Below are 17062 nucleotides of genomic sequence, written 5' to 3'. Positions count from 1 at the left end.
GAGCTCCTGTCTCTAGCTGCATATGTATCAGAAGATGGCCTGGTCGGCCATCAGTGAAAAGAGAGGCTCATTGGTTGTGCAAACTTTATATGCCTCAGTACAGGGGAACACCAGGGCCAAGAAGTGGGAGTGGGTGGGTGGGGGAGCGTGTGGGGGACTTTTGGGATAGCATTGGAAATGTAAAGGAAATAAATACCTAATAAAAATAAATAAATAAATAAATAAATGTACACTCTACCAGAATACCTTGGTTTAGTCAGACGGACTACAAATTAGAATAAAATAATTACCTGGGAATTTTTGTCCCTGTACAAATCATAGCATATTGTTATTTTATGTCTGATTTTTAAGGACAGAATGAAGAGCTGAAATGTTACCTCTGATCTTTTCTTTATCATGTAACTGTATTTTTAAAAGATGATGTATTTGATAAGATTCTACTTTCTATGTAGATGAATTAGTTCCTAATGACTACATCCACGAGATATGTAACGTTGGTGGTAAAACTAGTACTGGCTGACACCTCTGCTTCCATCTTTTCATAGCATCCTAACATGTCCCTGTGTGTCCTGGGCCACTACTCTGTGCTCTGAGAAGGAGCCAAAGCCTGAGAAGGGACCTAGGAAGAAGACAACTCTCTAGCAATCTCGTAGAAGAACAGTGATTGTCAGGACATAAATCATACCTAAAACACTTTTTTCCCCTAATATCTCACTCTGTAGCCCTGACTGGCCTGGAACTTGCTTTGCAGATCAGGCTGGCTTTGAACCTACAGAGATATATTTGCTTCTGCCTCTAGAGTGCTGGGATTAAAGACATGTACCATTATGATTGGCTCTAAAACACTTTTGAACTTTTCTGCCAAGACAAAAAAAAAAAAATCTCCCTTTGTAAATGTCTCACGATCAGTTAAGAGATTTTTGGCATTAAAACCAGAAAAACAAAAACAGAGATACTATCAGCTTTTAAACATACTTAGAAATACTTTTCATAAGATTACTTCACAGAGCAGTTTTAATTTTAAAATCTTTACAATTATAAAAGTTTGTGTATATTATTTTTGTTGTTGTTGTTGTTTTTGGTTTAGGGTTTTTTGTTGTTGTTGTTTTTTTTTGTTTGTTTGTTTGTTTTTTTTGAGACAGGGTTTCTCTGTGTAGCCCTGGCTTTCCTGGAACTCACTCTGTAGACCAGGCTAGCCTCGAACTCAGAAATCTGCCTGCCTCTGCCTCCCAAGTGCTGGGATCAAAGGCGTTCGCCACCACCGCCCAGCGTGTATATTATTTTAAAAGTAAAAGAAAAAAACACAAGAGGGTCACATAGCTTCTTCAAAAATAAAAAAACTAAAAAGAAGAAAGTCATAGAGAAGAAAAATTTAAATACCAACGATTATTCAAAGTTATAACTACTGTCAAAAATCTACTCCCAGGGCCTAGGGCCTCTGTATTGCAGTCTACTGACTCAAATACTCCTTGGTAGCCAGTCTCTCCCTTACAGCACTCATATCTCCAGTCAGCTTTCACAGGCCTGGGTAGACCTCACTCGACCACCTCCCTAACGTAGTAGCAATATTACTCTGTTTCTTTACCATGCTTTCTTTCTCTATAGGTTACCTGATAATCACATGTCATATTATATATTACAAAATAGACTTGGTTTTTATTGTCTATCTCACCCAATTAATTGTAAGCTTGAAGACATGTATATATACAAATGTGTATATACATATATATCTTCTAGAATATTACTCATCAATAGTCAGTTATTCAATTAATATATATCATAGTTGTACTTTCATCAAATGTTGAATTTCTAAATTTTATCTTCATAAAATGTTTTAAATAGACATACTATTTTTCAGACTTTTCCTTTAGGAATAATTTTTAGAGTCAGCACTAAAGAGATAACTCAGAGGTTAAGATGTGTACTCTTGTAGAGGACCTGAGTTTAGTTTCCAGCACGCACACTGGGTATCCTACAATGGCCTCTAACTACAGCTTCAGGGGATACAAAGTCTTCTTCTGGCTTCCTCGGGCACCTGGTCTCATATGTGTGCACACATACAGAAACATAATTTTTTTGAAATTTAATTATGAAGTCACATCAGAATTTCTTATCCAAAAATGTTTCAATAACAGCCTAAAAGGCATTTTTAAGCTCTTGATGTTAAATGCCAGTGCACAGACATTTAATGCATCGTGTAAATGCTAACTAGCTAAGAAGGTTAGAAATTATATGGGAAATCGCTGATATTCATATGGCTTCAAAGTATTTTCACATTTTATGAGTCTTACAATAAACTCAAGGGAAGAGATCACAAATTTAAAGAGTTTAGATATTTGTCTAAAAGAGTAAAACTAGAATTATGGCATCTAGACACGAGGCTAGGCCTGTTTGTACCTGAAGTCTGGTCCTTTTGCTATGCACTCATTTTATGGATCACTGCTTCATTCCTAAACAGGGGAAGTGATGGGCTCATCACCTCCTTAAGAAAGGCTGTATGGCTGGGGTTAAACTTCAGTGTAAAGTCCTTGACAAATAAGTATGAAGTCCTGGGTCCAACCACAGATCACAGAGAGAGAAAAAAAATTACAGAGCTAGGAACATGAGACTCTTGAACCCCTGCTCAGAGTTCTCTCAACTACACAATCTCTCAACTACTTGCTGGCTCAGTAAATTAGAAGAAAAAATTCCTGAATGACCACAGAGTTAAAATGATGACTGGTACCTACTGCTACCTTTCCTGAGGATTCCACAGTTTATGTGCCTGGTTCTGCATAGCACCAACTTGATGACACTTGCAATCCTCAGCTCATTTGATGTGCTTGGGAGGCAAATGAGATCCCAGTGCCCTGCTGTGCATAGGTGTTCAAGGAGCACTTCCTGCATGGTGAGGGGGTGCCCTATAGTCACAGCATTTGATCCAGTTTACCAGGGAGATTAAATGTTAAAATTAGCCTTGTAAAAGTTTTCACCCTAGTTCACACAAAAACAAGAGTCTGAGATTATGACTTGCAATTTTTCATGAGTTGATTTATCTGAATAAACCTATAAGGTTTTGAACCATTAAGCATTCGATTTAGAACAAAAAGTAGTGTGCAGAAGAATAAACTGAAAAATAGAGCAGATTTGTTTCCTGTAAGAACTATGAACAATATCTCAAACTCAGCATCCTTGGACCACTGAGCTGTGTAGGATAAATGTGCTAATTAATCAATTACTACCCAACAATGTACCCTGTTTATTTACTGCAATGCACTAGAAACATGTGCAGAACTAGTAATTATTAATCATCTTCAGTAACAAAGATGACTCAAGTTCACCTTCATATAATTAATAGAGCATGCAGTTAGCTTTAACATCTTGCTTTATTAGAAGCAGCAATAAAGACTAAAAGAGAGGAGCTGAACCACAAGCTGTGGTTCACTGATATCCTGGCTTAGACTAATGTGCACACTGTCCACAGCAACATAGCACCCACACACATCTAAACTATGGCCAGATGCTCTCTCCATAAAAATATAATTTGGGCAAACTAAACTTTCATATAAGTGAAATTCCAAGTTTTCCCAAACAGACATAAAAATAAAAATAAAAATTAAAACAAAACAAAACAGTAGAAGCTCAGGCATCCCAACTAAAAGTCGTACTTGGACTTGACGTGGGCTTGACTGGTGGTCCTCGGTCACGGTGTCCAACTCCTTACATCACAGTGCTGCTCACTTTAAAGATTTTAAAACATACTTTTCAATAGGCATAGGAACATTTAGTTTGCAGCAAGTTTGCAGTTAATCTAATTCTGAAGACAATCAATCTTTTGGTTTAAGAATGATCATATACCCCTTCATCCCAGATTTTCTTTGAGCCAGACAACTGTCTGGACTCAGGGAGCCACATTTGAGTCTAGAATGCTATTTCCTGTATCCTTTGTAATCATGCATCATGTCAGAGGTGTTGCATTGTGTTAGCTCCATGTATATCTGCGTCTAGCCTTAGCTGACTGACACTTTTGCACGATGGAAAAATCCTGAGTTTATTACAGTTCTGCCTGTGGAGGCTCAAGTTTCAGCCCTAGTACCAGGTCACTCCATGACTACAGTTGACACTACCTTCTTAATCCCCGAAATTGTTTTTCCAGCTTGGCAATAAGAAATTGAAACATTGCAGCCAGGCAGTGGTGACACATATCTTTAATCCCAGCACTTGGAAGGCAGAGGCAGGTGGATTTCTGAGTGCGAGGCCAGTCTGGTCTACAGAGTGAGTTCTAGGACAGCCAGGGCTATACAGAGAAACCCTGTCTCAAAAAACAAAAAACAAAAAAGAAAAGGAAAGGAAAGGAAAGGAAAGGAAAGGAAAGGAAAGGAAAGGAAAGGAAAGGAAAGAAATTGAAACATTGCTGAGGAGTTCTGTTTAGATGAGACAATAGATGCAAAACAACTAAGACATAATAAATGCTCAGCAGCTGGCAGATATTATGGCATTGATATTAGTACCCTCTGTGATATTAACTTAAGAAACTTAAAGATGGACATACATGTAAAATGGTATTTCATATACTAAAAACCATAAATGCATATTAACTTTTTGAAAGTTTTTCTCCAAAGGGGAAACATGGAGAAAACTTAGTTGGGTGAGATAGAAGTAAAAATCCTGTCTGTGGTGGTTTGAATATGCTTGGCCCAGGGAGTGGCACTCTTAAGAGATATGACCTTGTTGTAATGAGTATGGCCTTGTTGGAGGAAGTACGTCACTGTGGGGGGTTGGCTTTGTCAGTCTTCTCTTCGCCTTCAGAACAAGATGTAGAACTTTCAGCTCCTCCAGCACCATGCCTGCCTGGATACTGCCATGCTCCCCACTATGATAATAATGGACTGAACCTCAGAACCTGTGGGAAGTCCCCAACTAAATGTCCTTCTAAGAGTTGCCTTGGTCATAGTGTCTGTTCACAGCAGTAAAATCCTAAGATACTGTTTCATCTGAAAATGCCAGGGGAATTTTACTTCAAAAACCTTTACTGACAAATCATAAATCAGTGAGTACTCTGCTATATTTCCATTATAAAGTGATTCAGGGTCCCTTTAAATGGAGAGTTCCCTTAGGGCAGTATTTGTTTATAGATCATTAACTACTTGACAGTGATTCTGGGGAGGGAGCAAAGACAGAACTAAAGGGTTAAAAGCCACTGTCAGTCGAAGATCAGCCAAACATCTTCAGATTTTATCTGCAAATGACTCATGTTACAAAAATGTTATAGATTTTTCATAAATATTTCTGTTCATAAAAGTAAGACTCCCTGTAAAAGCCAGGGCTATAACTATGATCCATACATAATGTAAATCTGGCTTCATCTAGCTATCTTTTCAGAGGCAACCCAAAACATTGACTATATAGTATAAAGAAAGACTTGCAATCCTAGGAACACGCCAATATGATAGACTCCATTATCTGTCAGTATATATGGTTATCTGGTTTACAAAAGTATAAACATATTTTGCCACTAGATTTCCGAACACAAAGACCTACATCAAGCTTTGGCAGGAGAACCCCTTTAATGAAAAGCTTACTGGTAGCCAGAGGCCAGGGTTTTTAGACTTGATTTTGATAGATGATCTTGGATACATTTTTGTACCTATTTTATAGTTTAATTTCTTCAACAGCCCAAATTAACACTTTAACATTAGATTAAAGCCTATATGGTACACATTCCTTTCTCTAACATCCCTTCAATACACTAACTATATTCACTTTTATCCACCCCATTTATTCAAGAATAGTGTCTAAAATATGCCAAGAGCTTTCCTAGGTACTGGGGTCACAAAGCTTTAGAAATCACACATAGATCTTCAGACTTGAAAGCTTTTTTTTCCCCAATTTTTCATTAGCAGAGTACTCACTGACTTATGGTTTGTCAGTAAAGGTTTTGAAGTAAAATTCCCCTGGCATTTTCAGATGAAACCGTGTCTTACTTTGCCGGAGTAATTCTTAGTGTAACTCTTTACAGGAACAGTCCTAGCAACCAGCCAGCTCCTGGGAGCCTTCAGAACATAGAGATCTAGATAAACATACAGCATTCCCTTCCTTTTCAAGCAACTTTTCTCATGGAGAGAACCTTGAATAAATCCCACATAGACTGTCCTGACAAGATGCCGCAAGAGTAAAGGATGGTGCAGGAAGCAGTGTTTGCCACTGTTGAGATTCACTTAGCGGGACAGGTACCTAAGTCCACTGTTTTTACTGCTGAGCTTGGCTTAGAGGACACTGAGCCACTTAGCAGAGATGGCTGTCAAGGAAGCCTGGGTCTGAATCTACTTTGGCTACCTATAATTATGTTCTAACTAAGTGAAAATAAGAATTGGACAAAATCATTTCCATACTCCTCCTTCCTTGAACCAAAAGTCATTAAGCCCCGAACTGGAAATTTTAAATGAATTCTTAAATATAAACATCTTAATCTCATACTTGTAAGTCTTCCATCTTTTACTAATATGTTGATATATGCATGTAGCATGATTTCTTTTATTTTTCCTCTGGGAATGTAAGTGAATTAAAATCTACATCCTATTCTTGCTCTGTGTTACATCACATTATTACAATACACTGATATTTGCTTATCTACAGAGGATAAGTCCCAAGATACCAGAAAATATCTGAAACCTCAGATATTCTAAACCCTTTTTGTCTTGGCTTTTCCTATACATATGTTTTTATCAAAAATATTAATTTATAAATAAATTGGTAATTTATTAAATATAAATATAACAATTCTAATAATAGGCTTTAATAAATTATGTAAATATCATCTTGCTTTCTCTAAATAGCTTATACCACACTCTCTCTTCTTGTTGGTCGTGGACAACTAAGTTCAGGTAGTGGGGGACACTTCACACGAGTAAATCAGGATCTCACTGTAAGGTTGTAAGAGCGACATGAGAGCTGGATGTAGTGATACACACCTATAATTCCAGCTAATTGAAAGGCTAAGGTGGCAGGACTGCTTCAGCTCTGAAGTCTGAGGTTAGATTGTAGAATACATTGAGACCTTGTCTCAAAGCACAAACAAAGAAGCAAACATCAAAAAGACCCAAAACAACATGAAAATAAATAATGTGGATACACACACAAGATTAGGTCTAAAGAGATTTTTTTTCTAATAAATTTTTCCCTGATAAACACTAACAATAATGGTTGGAGATGTAGCTTAACAGCAGAACAGTTGCTTAGAATGCATGAAGTGTGAATATGGCCTGAACAACTAAAAACACTAATAACATGTAAAAACATGGACATATAATTGATACATGTAATTCACAGATCAAATATCACTAATATATATAGTATGCTCTAAATATTCTAGTACATGTGTTTTGGAAAACATGCACAATTTATGTTATTGTTACAGACTGTATGTGTTTCCCTCCTCATACACCCAAGCTCATATGTTGAAGACCCAATCCTAGCATGACTACATTTGGACATAGGGCCTGAGAGGAGGTGCTATAGGTTAAAAAAAAATCACCAAAGTGGAGCAGAAATCTGACAGGAATTGTAAAAAATAGGTCCATATGAGGATACCGGGATAAGGCTATCTGTAAGCCAGAAAGAAACCCCTCAGAGGAGACAAATTGGTCAATACCTTGTATGGTCTTTATTAGAAATCAATTTCTATTGTTTAAAATCAGCCAGTGAATGACACTTTGTTATGGTAGTTCAGATAAAACAATATAAGTATAGGCCTAGTAGTCGTACAAAGTCTGTGTCATAAGGCATATATTCACCTATAATATATCTGTCAAAGCCATGTATGTGAGGCTGAGGTGAGAGCATAGCAAGTTCAAAGTCAGCCTGAGAAGTGTAACAAGACTGTCACACAAACACAGACACACACACACACATATACACACACCCACTCACAGGCACTCACATGCATGTACACACACAGGGCAGGGTGGAAAACACAACATTGCCAGAGTGATTGCCAGCAGTGTAATAAGAATTCCAATTAAGGGCTGGAGAGATGGCTCAGGGTTAAAAACACTGGCTGTTCTTTCAGAGGATCAGAGTTCAGTTCCCAACACAGTGATTCTCAAACATCAGGAATTCCATTCCCAACTGATCTGATGGCTTCTACCAGCACAAGACATGTTCATGACACATAGACATACAGACGGTCAAAATACACAAACATTGAAAATATAAAGAAACAAGTCGTAAAAATGAAGAACTGCAGTTGTTCCACTTCAGAAAAACTTGCTCCATATCCTCATCAACCCTTACAATTTTCTGTCTTTCCTACTTTGGCCATTTCCAAGGGTATGTGATGGACTGTAGTGTGACTTGATTCTCTACTTCTCAATGATGGTTGAAATTATGCACCTTTTACACATTTACTTCATACCAGAATGTCTTCACTTCTGATACATCCGTTTCTTTCTCTTTCTATTGGATTGCCTTTTCCTTAATGATTTCTAGGAGAGTGTTTTATACACACACACACACACACACACACACACACGACAAACTATTGGCATGGCTACAAGGCTCTCAATTTGGGCATATTTGTGGATGAACATGATGTTTGTTGACATATTTCTTCTGGTCTGTTTGTTCTACAAGAAAGAATAGCCCACCATCTCTCTGTTTCCACCGGAAGAACCTCTTACATTAGGAAAGAAAGGGAGAGTCAAACGGCCTTGTGTTAGAGAAAATCTTCACCTGTGTGTGATGAGGTCTACTCAACTCAGCGATGTCCCACATCAGTCCTTCTGTTCACTAGCCCTTTCCAAAGCCTTCATAATGAGAAAAAAATAGGGAACTTATATAACATTTGGTTATGCGCATCAGCAGCTTTTTTCTATTATCATATGCTACTTAACTGAGAGTTTCTCAGACACACTGTATCTCAGTCTCAGTACGTGTTTAATTCAATTTCATTTTTAATGAATTTTTATGGCATTAAAAAGTCTATAGTGCTCACAGTTAACATAATGCAAACTGACGACTTGTTAAGTTGATGTTAGGTTAATTTAGTGTAGTTCTCATAATTGATCTTCTGCTGCCATTTAAAAATATATATAACATTGCTCACTTTTAAGGTAAATCATTAAAATAATTCTACTTTTATCTTAAAAAGTTAGTTTTTCTGGAAAGATCGGGACTTTTCTGAATAATATAGAGCCAAAGCAGAAGATTCAGGAAAAGAAATGGCAGTTGTAATTGTCACTGTTTTGCAATACAAAACAACAGCAACAAACCAGTGCTGAAAGCCCAGTGCTCCCCTCCCTACTCAAGAACAACAAAACCAAGGCAACAAACTAGCTGTGATTCTGTTGTGGTGCCACTTTACCTATGAAACTACTATTAAAAAAATTAGTTTTATAAATGTTTAGAAATAAACACATTGTGTTTATAATTTTCTTTATATGTTAGAATTCTGTGACAGATTTTGTCTGAAAAAGGACTCCATTGCTTTTAAAACTTTACTTTGAAAATGACAGTTCTGCCGCAGCTCCCTACCTCCCTTCAATAGTCCTCCTAGCTATTCTGCATATCAAATATATCATGACTCCACCTAATCTTTCTTTAAAAATCGATATTTAATAGGGAATCTTATAAAGTTCAAACTATTTGCATGACTGTAAACTCCCCCCTAAATATTTAACATATTTGTGGAATGAACTCAATGTCGACTAACCCAAAACTGGTGACTATAAAACAAAAATGTTGCTGGAGAGATGGCTCAGTGGTTAAGAGCATTGGCTGCCCTTCCAGAAGACCTGAGTTCAATTCCCAGCTACCACATGGTGACTCACAACCATCTGTAATGGGATCTGATTTCCTCTTCTGGTGTGCATGAAAATGGAGCACTTGTATATATAAAATAAATAAATCTTCTCTAAACATCACACTATTCTACGTCCTTCTTGAATTTTCAGCAAATAATAATTGTTATATAGTTCCAACACACAGAATTACTTCACTTGCATATGGTACTTTCCAGAAACCTCACCCTATTTACTCATTCTCCCCACAAAAATTGAGGACATATACGAGTAATGATACTTTAGACACGAGGTTGTATGCTGGCAGGAAGATTGAGAAATGCCTCCCTTACAGTAATGAAAGTGGGTAACTGAGATTGTTAAAGGTTGGTGACTGCCACATCCGGTCCTAGTATTTACTGTCTTCTCAGGAGGGACGTTTTTCTGAGCTTTAGGGCACTAAATGAGAAAACATAGGACTGCTTTTCAGTTTTTTTTTTGGGGGGGGGGGGTGCGGGGACAGGGAGGCAGTTGAGACAGGTGCTCTTCTATGTAGCCCAGGCTGGCCTCCACCTCTCCATCTTCACATCTCAGCCTTTTCAGGGCTGTGATTCCAGGCAAGCGCCACATCTTGCACTATCTAGGATTCAGTCTGGACAGTGAACACGACTGTGAGGACATCAGCACACACGTGCAGTCTGAGGTCACCAAGCGTCCAGCCCGGGCAAAGGCCAGGCCTTGGGTCAGCTCACTTTCCTGTGCACACCTCAAACACCTAGCATCCCTGAGGATTTCCCTGGAGCCCAGCGACTGACAGCCAGACCGGGTTTGTCGCTGTGGAGGATTGTTTTAACATTCTCTCCCTGCTCCGAGGTTACCTGAGGCCAGAGGTGACAATTTTCCTGATCTGCGCAGTCGCTCCGCCCTCCCGTCCCGTCCTGTGCGCACGCGCCGCACCTCAAGGCGCTCTCACCCGCGCGCGGCCCGCTGGGTGTCCCCCGCCCTGGCCTAGGGTGGTGAGGGGAGCGCGCATGCGTACACTCGCCTGACCCCGCCCCCAGAGGCCTGGCCCCAGGGGCCCGGGGCCGGTTCCCCGGCGTGCCCTGGCCATGGAGGCCCTGCGGAGGGCCCACGAGGCTACGCTGCGGCTGCTGCTATGCCGGCCCTGGGCCTCGGGCGCCGCCTCCCGCCCGAAGCCCCGCGCCTCGGAGGTGCTGACGCGGCACCTGCTGCAGCGGCGCCTGCCGTACTGGACTTCGTTCTGCGTGCCCTACAGTGCGGTCCACAACGACCAGTTCGGCCTGTCGCACTTCAATTGGCCGGTGCCGGGCGCCAACTACCACGTCCTGCGCACCGGCTGCTTCCCCTTCATCAAGTACCACTGCTCCAAGGCGCCCTGGCAGGACCTGGCCCCGCAGGACCGCTTCTTCACCGCGCTCAAGGTCATCAACCTGGGTGAGTGGCGGCGCCCTCGCCTGACCCGGGCACTCCTCCATCCCAGGGCGGCCGCTGGCCCACAAGCACGCTGCTCGCTCTCCAGGGCCGGCCCTTCGCATCTCCGGCGGGCTGCTTGCAGCACCCCGGAGGTCGTGCCCTGCCACTGTCCACCCCGGAGAACCCTGCCCAGGGCAGCGAGGAGTGAGTCCGGACAGTGGCTCCGAAGTTGCTTAGCAAGAGTCATTCCCGCGCTCATCATCAGGAGCCTTTGGAGGACAAAAACTGGACGGACTTTTAAAGTTTCTTTGTCTTTCTGTGAAATCTCAGCAATTGTGTTTTGCTAAAAGCAGTAGGTTCTCTCTAGACATCCTATTTTCTCAGGTGCTAGACTTAGAAGATGCTGTCTTTTAAGATCCTTTAGTATCTGTATTCCTGAAGATAATCTAATTCTGACGGTCCTCCTGCTAGAAATGGATTGTAGATGTGACAGCATTTTATAGATTAGGGAAAAATTCAAGTCCTCAAGATGTTTCGGACCTTATTAATAGCTGCTAAAAAAATATTAACTTAGATGTCAGTCACTCAAACTCTATACAAGGAAGCAGAACCAGTATAATCCAAATAGTTTTTTTTTTAAATATTGCTGTCTAGGAATTTATTAACTTTTTATTAGATATTTTCTTTATTTACATTTCAAATGTTACCCCCTTTCCTAGTTCCCCCTCCGAAAATCCCCTATCCCCTTCACCCTCCCCCTCCAAATAGTTTTTTTTTTTTTTCAATCCAAAATTAACACTAAACTCTGTGTAGCCGTACTAGTGTTACATATAGTCCGGTAGTTCATTCAATTTAATAAAGCATGGGCATTTCTGCTTATAATAACTCGAATAGCACTTACGGGATTTTTGAGCCATTGTCCCCCTGGAAAATCCAGGAAGGAGATTATACACCAATGTGTCTCATAACTTGTTTGATACACTCTATATAGAGTATGTCAACTAATCCTGAGGTTGGTATGAAACTATGGGAAAAGCCAAAATGCTAACAAATTAGCTTTGTGAAAATGAGTTGATTTTATTTTCAGACTTGGCAGGAGTCATTCTTTTCCAAATACTGAGATATAGGTTAGGAAAACTAGTAGGCCAGGAGGAGAAATGGGATGAGGAACTGTGGGAGGGGCACCAGGAGGAGGGCAACAGCTAGACGGTAAAAAAAATAAAATTAATAATAATAAAAAAAAGCCTAGTAGGTCAAGCCATAGGTAAACTATATAGGCAGAATCCCTTATATAAAATGTCACAGGTTAAAATAAACATTTCCTTAAAGATACCTGTCATGATTAAGGGTTTATCTTTTAGCTGTAGGTCATTAAGACATCAAAAGAAGAAGGAAAAAAAAAAAAAAACACTTCCCACACAGAAAAGTAAAACCTTTTCAGAAATACAACAGATGTAGGGTGTTTTGTTGTTGGTTCTTTCTTTGTTTTTTAATATAAAATAGTGATTTAACAGTGGGCTTTTAGAAAGTCTGTAAGTGCAGCAGAGAAAGTGTTCCTGTATGCTGTGCTACAACTTGGCTTACTCTGAAACCCTTTTCTGGACTTTACTAAAATCCAATTTAGTAATTTTGTCTGAAGTAAGGGAACTATGAATTAAGTAAGAGGATCCTGGCTGGCGAGGGTACAGTTTGCCCATCTGGATCAAGTCCCTGGCTGGGAATAAGAATACAAAGGATTTTATTCCTTGCCTTCCTTTGTAGATGAGTAGTAATCAGAATAATTAATTTTCCATTTTGTGAATACTAAGGATTTCTGTTGACTCATTTGTTCCCTTTCTCCTCCACCTTCCCTTCAGTGGAGCTGACATTTTCCTGATGGTTTATCAGCCTGAGCATCCTGCTGGGAAATAGATTACGATTTAAGGAAAGCAACTTACCACTGGAATGGCTGGGTTATCGGAGCCTTACAATAAAGTTCCAATTGTTTTAAGTTCTTAATTCAACAGTAGTTTACCTACTGTTCAGTTAACTTAAAATGAATGATTATGCAAAGAACTGTTTCTCAAGTTTGTTTTGATCTTCAGTAATCTGAATTTTATTATTTCATGGAATCTTAAAGATTTTGATTTCAAAACATACTGACTAAAATTTTTTAATGTGGAAAACACAGAGGCAAAATCTTCCTCATTCCTGCACTATTCTCTTCATTTTAGGGTGAAAAACCCTAAAAACCTCATTCATTCCAGGAGAGAAACTACAGAATTCTGATTCCCTTATCAACTCTGACCACTATCAATAAGCAAGACTGATAATGGCTCCTGCACGCCATTGTTACTAAACCAATAATCATTAACCAGTTTTTAAATTTTATCTGGGAGAATTTATTTGTATGATTTGTTTTTAAAAGTATATATTTTAAAAGAGTATTTAACTGAAAGCCATGATAAATACCATAAAATATAATTCTCAGGGTCACTACCATTCCACCAATTCAATCTTTAGTGTTGGTTTAAAAGGCATATTATGTTTATCTTACTCCCAGTATGGATAGAAAACTAATAACTGCTTTGAGGGCCTTTTAAAATTCCTCATCCCCAGCGATTTTCAGAATTTGGGTTGGTAGTTTCATATTGCAATTCATTTCTTATTTGAGCTTGTACCCCTCACTCCTTTTTTTACTTATGCCTACCTTGTCCTGGTCTTCTCTTGACCCTCTGCCTTCTGACCACATACCACTGGGTTTTTTTCTTTTTGGATGAGTGATTTGCAAATAGCTCTATTACTATACTTTTTGAGGATTTATTTTTATGGCAGTCCCTTGAGACATTTGAGATTCTTTGGGGGTATAACAAGGGCACAGATCGCAGTATACTGTAGAAAATTCCATAGGAGTTCTAGGGGATTCTGTGGTAATAAATACCAAATTGAACCTTGGTATGTTCCTAAAGGTAGAAAAATGCCTGAACAGGAGGCATCAGGCTCCCACAGTCCAACAGCCTCACCCACAGTCACACTGCCAGCTGGTGATAGCTCTTCTGCTATCTCTGACATCCCAGACTGTTCCAACACACTTACTCAAAGGTAGCGTAACGGTGAAGATCGTCCTTCGTACAGCAAAAGAAGAAACAATGAGCAGTTTGATCAGTCTTGAGTGTGTGCTGGTCTCTCTGTTAACTAGAAAGAAAGAGATTTTCCAAATGAGCAGTTATCCTTTTGAATTGTCTTTCGGCCCAGTTCCCACATGGAAGCAATAAAATTAATACTTGTGTAGGGCCTACAATATTTGTTTTTGATCTGTATGCCTGTGGTTTTATATACACACAGACATATATGTGTATTTTTAATATGTTAATAGGCAGTGATTTTAAACAAGTGCCTTAAAAGATAAGAATTATGGAAGTCTGTTTTGCATCCAACATGCTGTCATATACATATGAATCCATATTTATGGATAGTATGTGCTTAGTTTGATATATAACAGCAGCTGTTAAATCTAAAATAAAATGGAAACCTTATTAGTAGCAATGTTCAAAAAAGGAAACAGAGATCTGTTTGAGTCCAGGCAGATAAAATAAAATGAGATTGTCTTCAAATCAATTATAAAATCGCTAGTGAGAGTGTTCTTTGTCATGCTGATAACTCTAAAATCTTTCTAAAAGTTGGGTTGTGCCTTAGGTTTTTGAAGACAGTTGTTTGACCCAGTTTCTAAGTCATACAAATATTTCTTTAGCCATCAGTGTTCCTATGTAACTTGAAGAATAACCTAGTAATTACTTGTGGACCTAGTAATTTTAGCTTAAGGCCAATAATCAGGGACATTTACAACCAAATTAATGGATATTCTTCCCTATTTGCTTATTTGTGAGAAGAATATAAAATTACTTTATAATTAATTGAAGATAATAAATTAAGCAAATGCTTTACATTAAAATTTCTATCAGTCTTATCTAATGGTTTTAAAAATCTAGGCTCATGTAATTGCCACTGTGTTTCATAAAGAGATAAAGTCCAGCTCTGTAGTAATCCTAGTGAGTATCAGGTCATTTGTGTTTCTAAAGCTTTATGTTAACATTGCTGAAGACTGTTACAGGCTCGGTAACATGACATATGTTAGGACATGATTATAAGTACTGATCTTCTTGAGTAACATGTTCATTTGTTTTCCAGGTATTCCAACTTTATTATATGGACTTGGCTCCTGGTTATTTGCCAGAGTCACAGAGACTGTTCATACCAGTTACGGACCAATAACAATCTATTTTCTAAATAAAGAAGATGAAGGTGCCATGTATTGAAAGTGTGCATTGGAGAACACAAATGTCAATGAATTTGTCCCCCTCTGTGTGTATATGCAGTATTTATTTTTGATCCTTTAAAATAAAATGCTCCAAAGCCGTTGTGTTTCTAGGGTGTGTGATTTTTTTTAAGATGAATCACTTACTCCCAGAACCCAGAAGGAATGTATATATATATCAATGCCATATATATAATAACATTATTTATATATATATGCATATATACATATATATATATTTAGCTAATAGGAATTCCAAACATGTGGCTTCACTCCTGATTTCCTAGAACTAGGTTAAATTACAGTTAAAAAATGAGTAGATAAACACAGATTCTATGGCTGGATATTAACAATATAAATTAACTCTGAAAAAAGCATAAGTATCTCCACAAAAAGGGGAAATCATGGTAGAAAGGGGGAAAATATAATGAAGGAAAAGGGAAATGATATTAAATACTTAGTGGAGATGATAGTATATTGTTGACAAATTCAAAATATATGAGAATCTGATTGCAACTAAAAACTTAAGCATTCAGCCTTTAAGATTTTACCTGGAAGTGGTTTGGGCTTTTTTTTGTTTGTTTGGTTTGGGGGGGGGCGGTTTTGTTGTTTGTTTGGGGTTTTTTTGTTTTTTTTGTTTTTGGCTAAGCTCTTGTACTATTTATCTGGTCTTAGTGGTAGGGTGCACACCTATAATCCCAGCACTTGGAAGGTAGAGGCGGGAGGATCAAGAATTCAAATTCACTCATAGCTGCAGGGAGTCTCCAACATCACCCTAGGCATGAGACCATAACAACAAAAAGAACTCAATGCCATAGTACTTTTAAATGTAGCTATAGCTCTTGTCAATGTAGATGCAACAAGATGAGTGAAATTAATACTTACTATTAATAAGTTAAAAAATATTACAAAGCTATAAGAAAATTAAGGTCTAGAAAGACCCAGAAAGAATGAATTTGATGACTATGAAAGCAGTGGACTGAAATGGCACACCCCCACAGATTGACTGACCATGGAGAGCGAGCTGAAATTTCAAAAACCTGACACCACTTTTACATTAGAACTTTATTAAGCTAATTGCATTTTTGAAAGCAAAGTCATTAAAAAAATTTATCCTTGGAGATAGTCACAAAATACCCAGATGAATGGTAAATTTCTGAAATTTGGAGTAATTTAGGGAGAACTAAGTAGGACTATTTAATTTCTAAACCAATGGGTGTTTAAGATTTATGATCGCTCTCATAATTACAAGCATACATTATATAGCATTTTATGTTAATGTGTTGCTGGTTCTGCAGTGTTTATACATTTTTGTAGGAAAACATTTTACACAGTTTCCTCTAACCAACATTTGGATGTTATTTCTGCCAAGTTAATAAAGAAAGTGAACTTCCAGAAACGACTGAGTGAAACCATCATAATAATGGAGTCACACAAACAGGCCCCTCAAATGTATTTATTTTAAATGTGCAACAGATAGGGAATTGTACTAATGTATGTATTGTTCACTTGCCTAAACACAATTCTAAGTAACAGTTTAATCAAAGAAGTACTTATGCCAATATATTTAGTCCAAAAA

General features: G+C 38.4%; 1 protein-coding gene and 1 long non-coding RNA gene across 2 annotated transcripts in view; one reads left to right on the top strand and one right to left on the bottom strand.

Moving 5' to 3' along the window:
* LOC110302009 overlaps positions 1-10737 on the bottom strand; it is a 78807-nt gene extending 68070 nt beyond the window's left edge. Inside the window, exon 1 of the long non-coding RNA XR_002378762.2 lies at positions 10634-10737. This is a non-coding gene — a long non-coding RNA (uncharacterized LOC110302009). The remainder of the gene's footprint in view (positions 1-10633) is intronic.
* A 39-nt stretch (positions 10738-10776) lies between these two features.
* C9H15orf61 (chromosome 9 C15orf61 homolog) lies at positions 10777-15584 on the top strand. Its single transcript, XM_021172970.2, has 2 exons — positions 10777-11210; positions 15357-15584. Exons 1-2 carry the CDS (start codon positions 10865-10867, stop codon positions 15482-15484), a joined length of 474 nt encoding a protein of 157 aa, XP_021028629.1. The 5' UTR covers positions 10777-10864; the 3' UTR covers positions 15485-15584.
* Positions 15585-17062: the final 1478 nt, after the last annotated feature.

The sequence above is a fragment of the Mus caroli genome, chromosome 9 (assembly GCF_900094665.2).
Source record: "Mus caroli chromosome 9, CAROLI_EIJ_v1.1, whole genome shotgun sequence".
In the NCBI taxonomy this organism is placed as follows: domain Eukaryota; kingdom Metazoa; phylum Chordata; class Mammalia; order Rodentia; family Muridae; genus Mus; species Mus caroli.
This window is presented reverse-complemented; position numbering and strand designations above follow the sequence as displayed.

Excerpts from the sequence above, each read along its gene's own strand:
- C9H15orf61 (XM_021172970.2), top strand. The coding sequence starts at position 10,865 with ATGGAGGCCCTGCGGAGGGCCCACGAGGCTACGCTGCGGCTGCTGCTA. Across the intron at positions 11,211-15,356 it reads GCTCAAGGTCATCAACCTGG|GTATTCCAACTTTATTATAT; the intron begins GTGAGTGGCGGC and ends TTTGTTTTCCAG.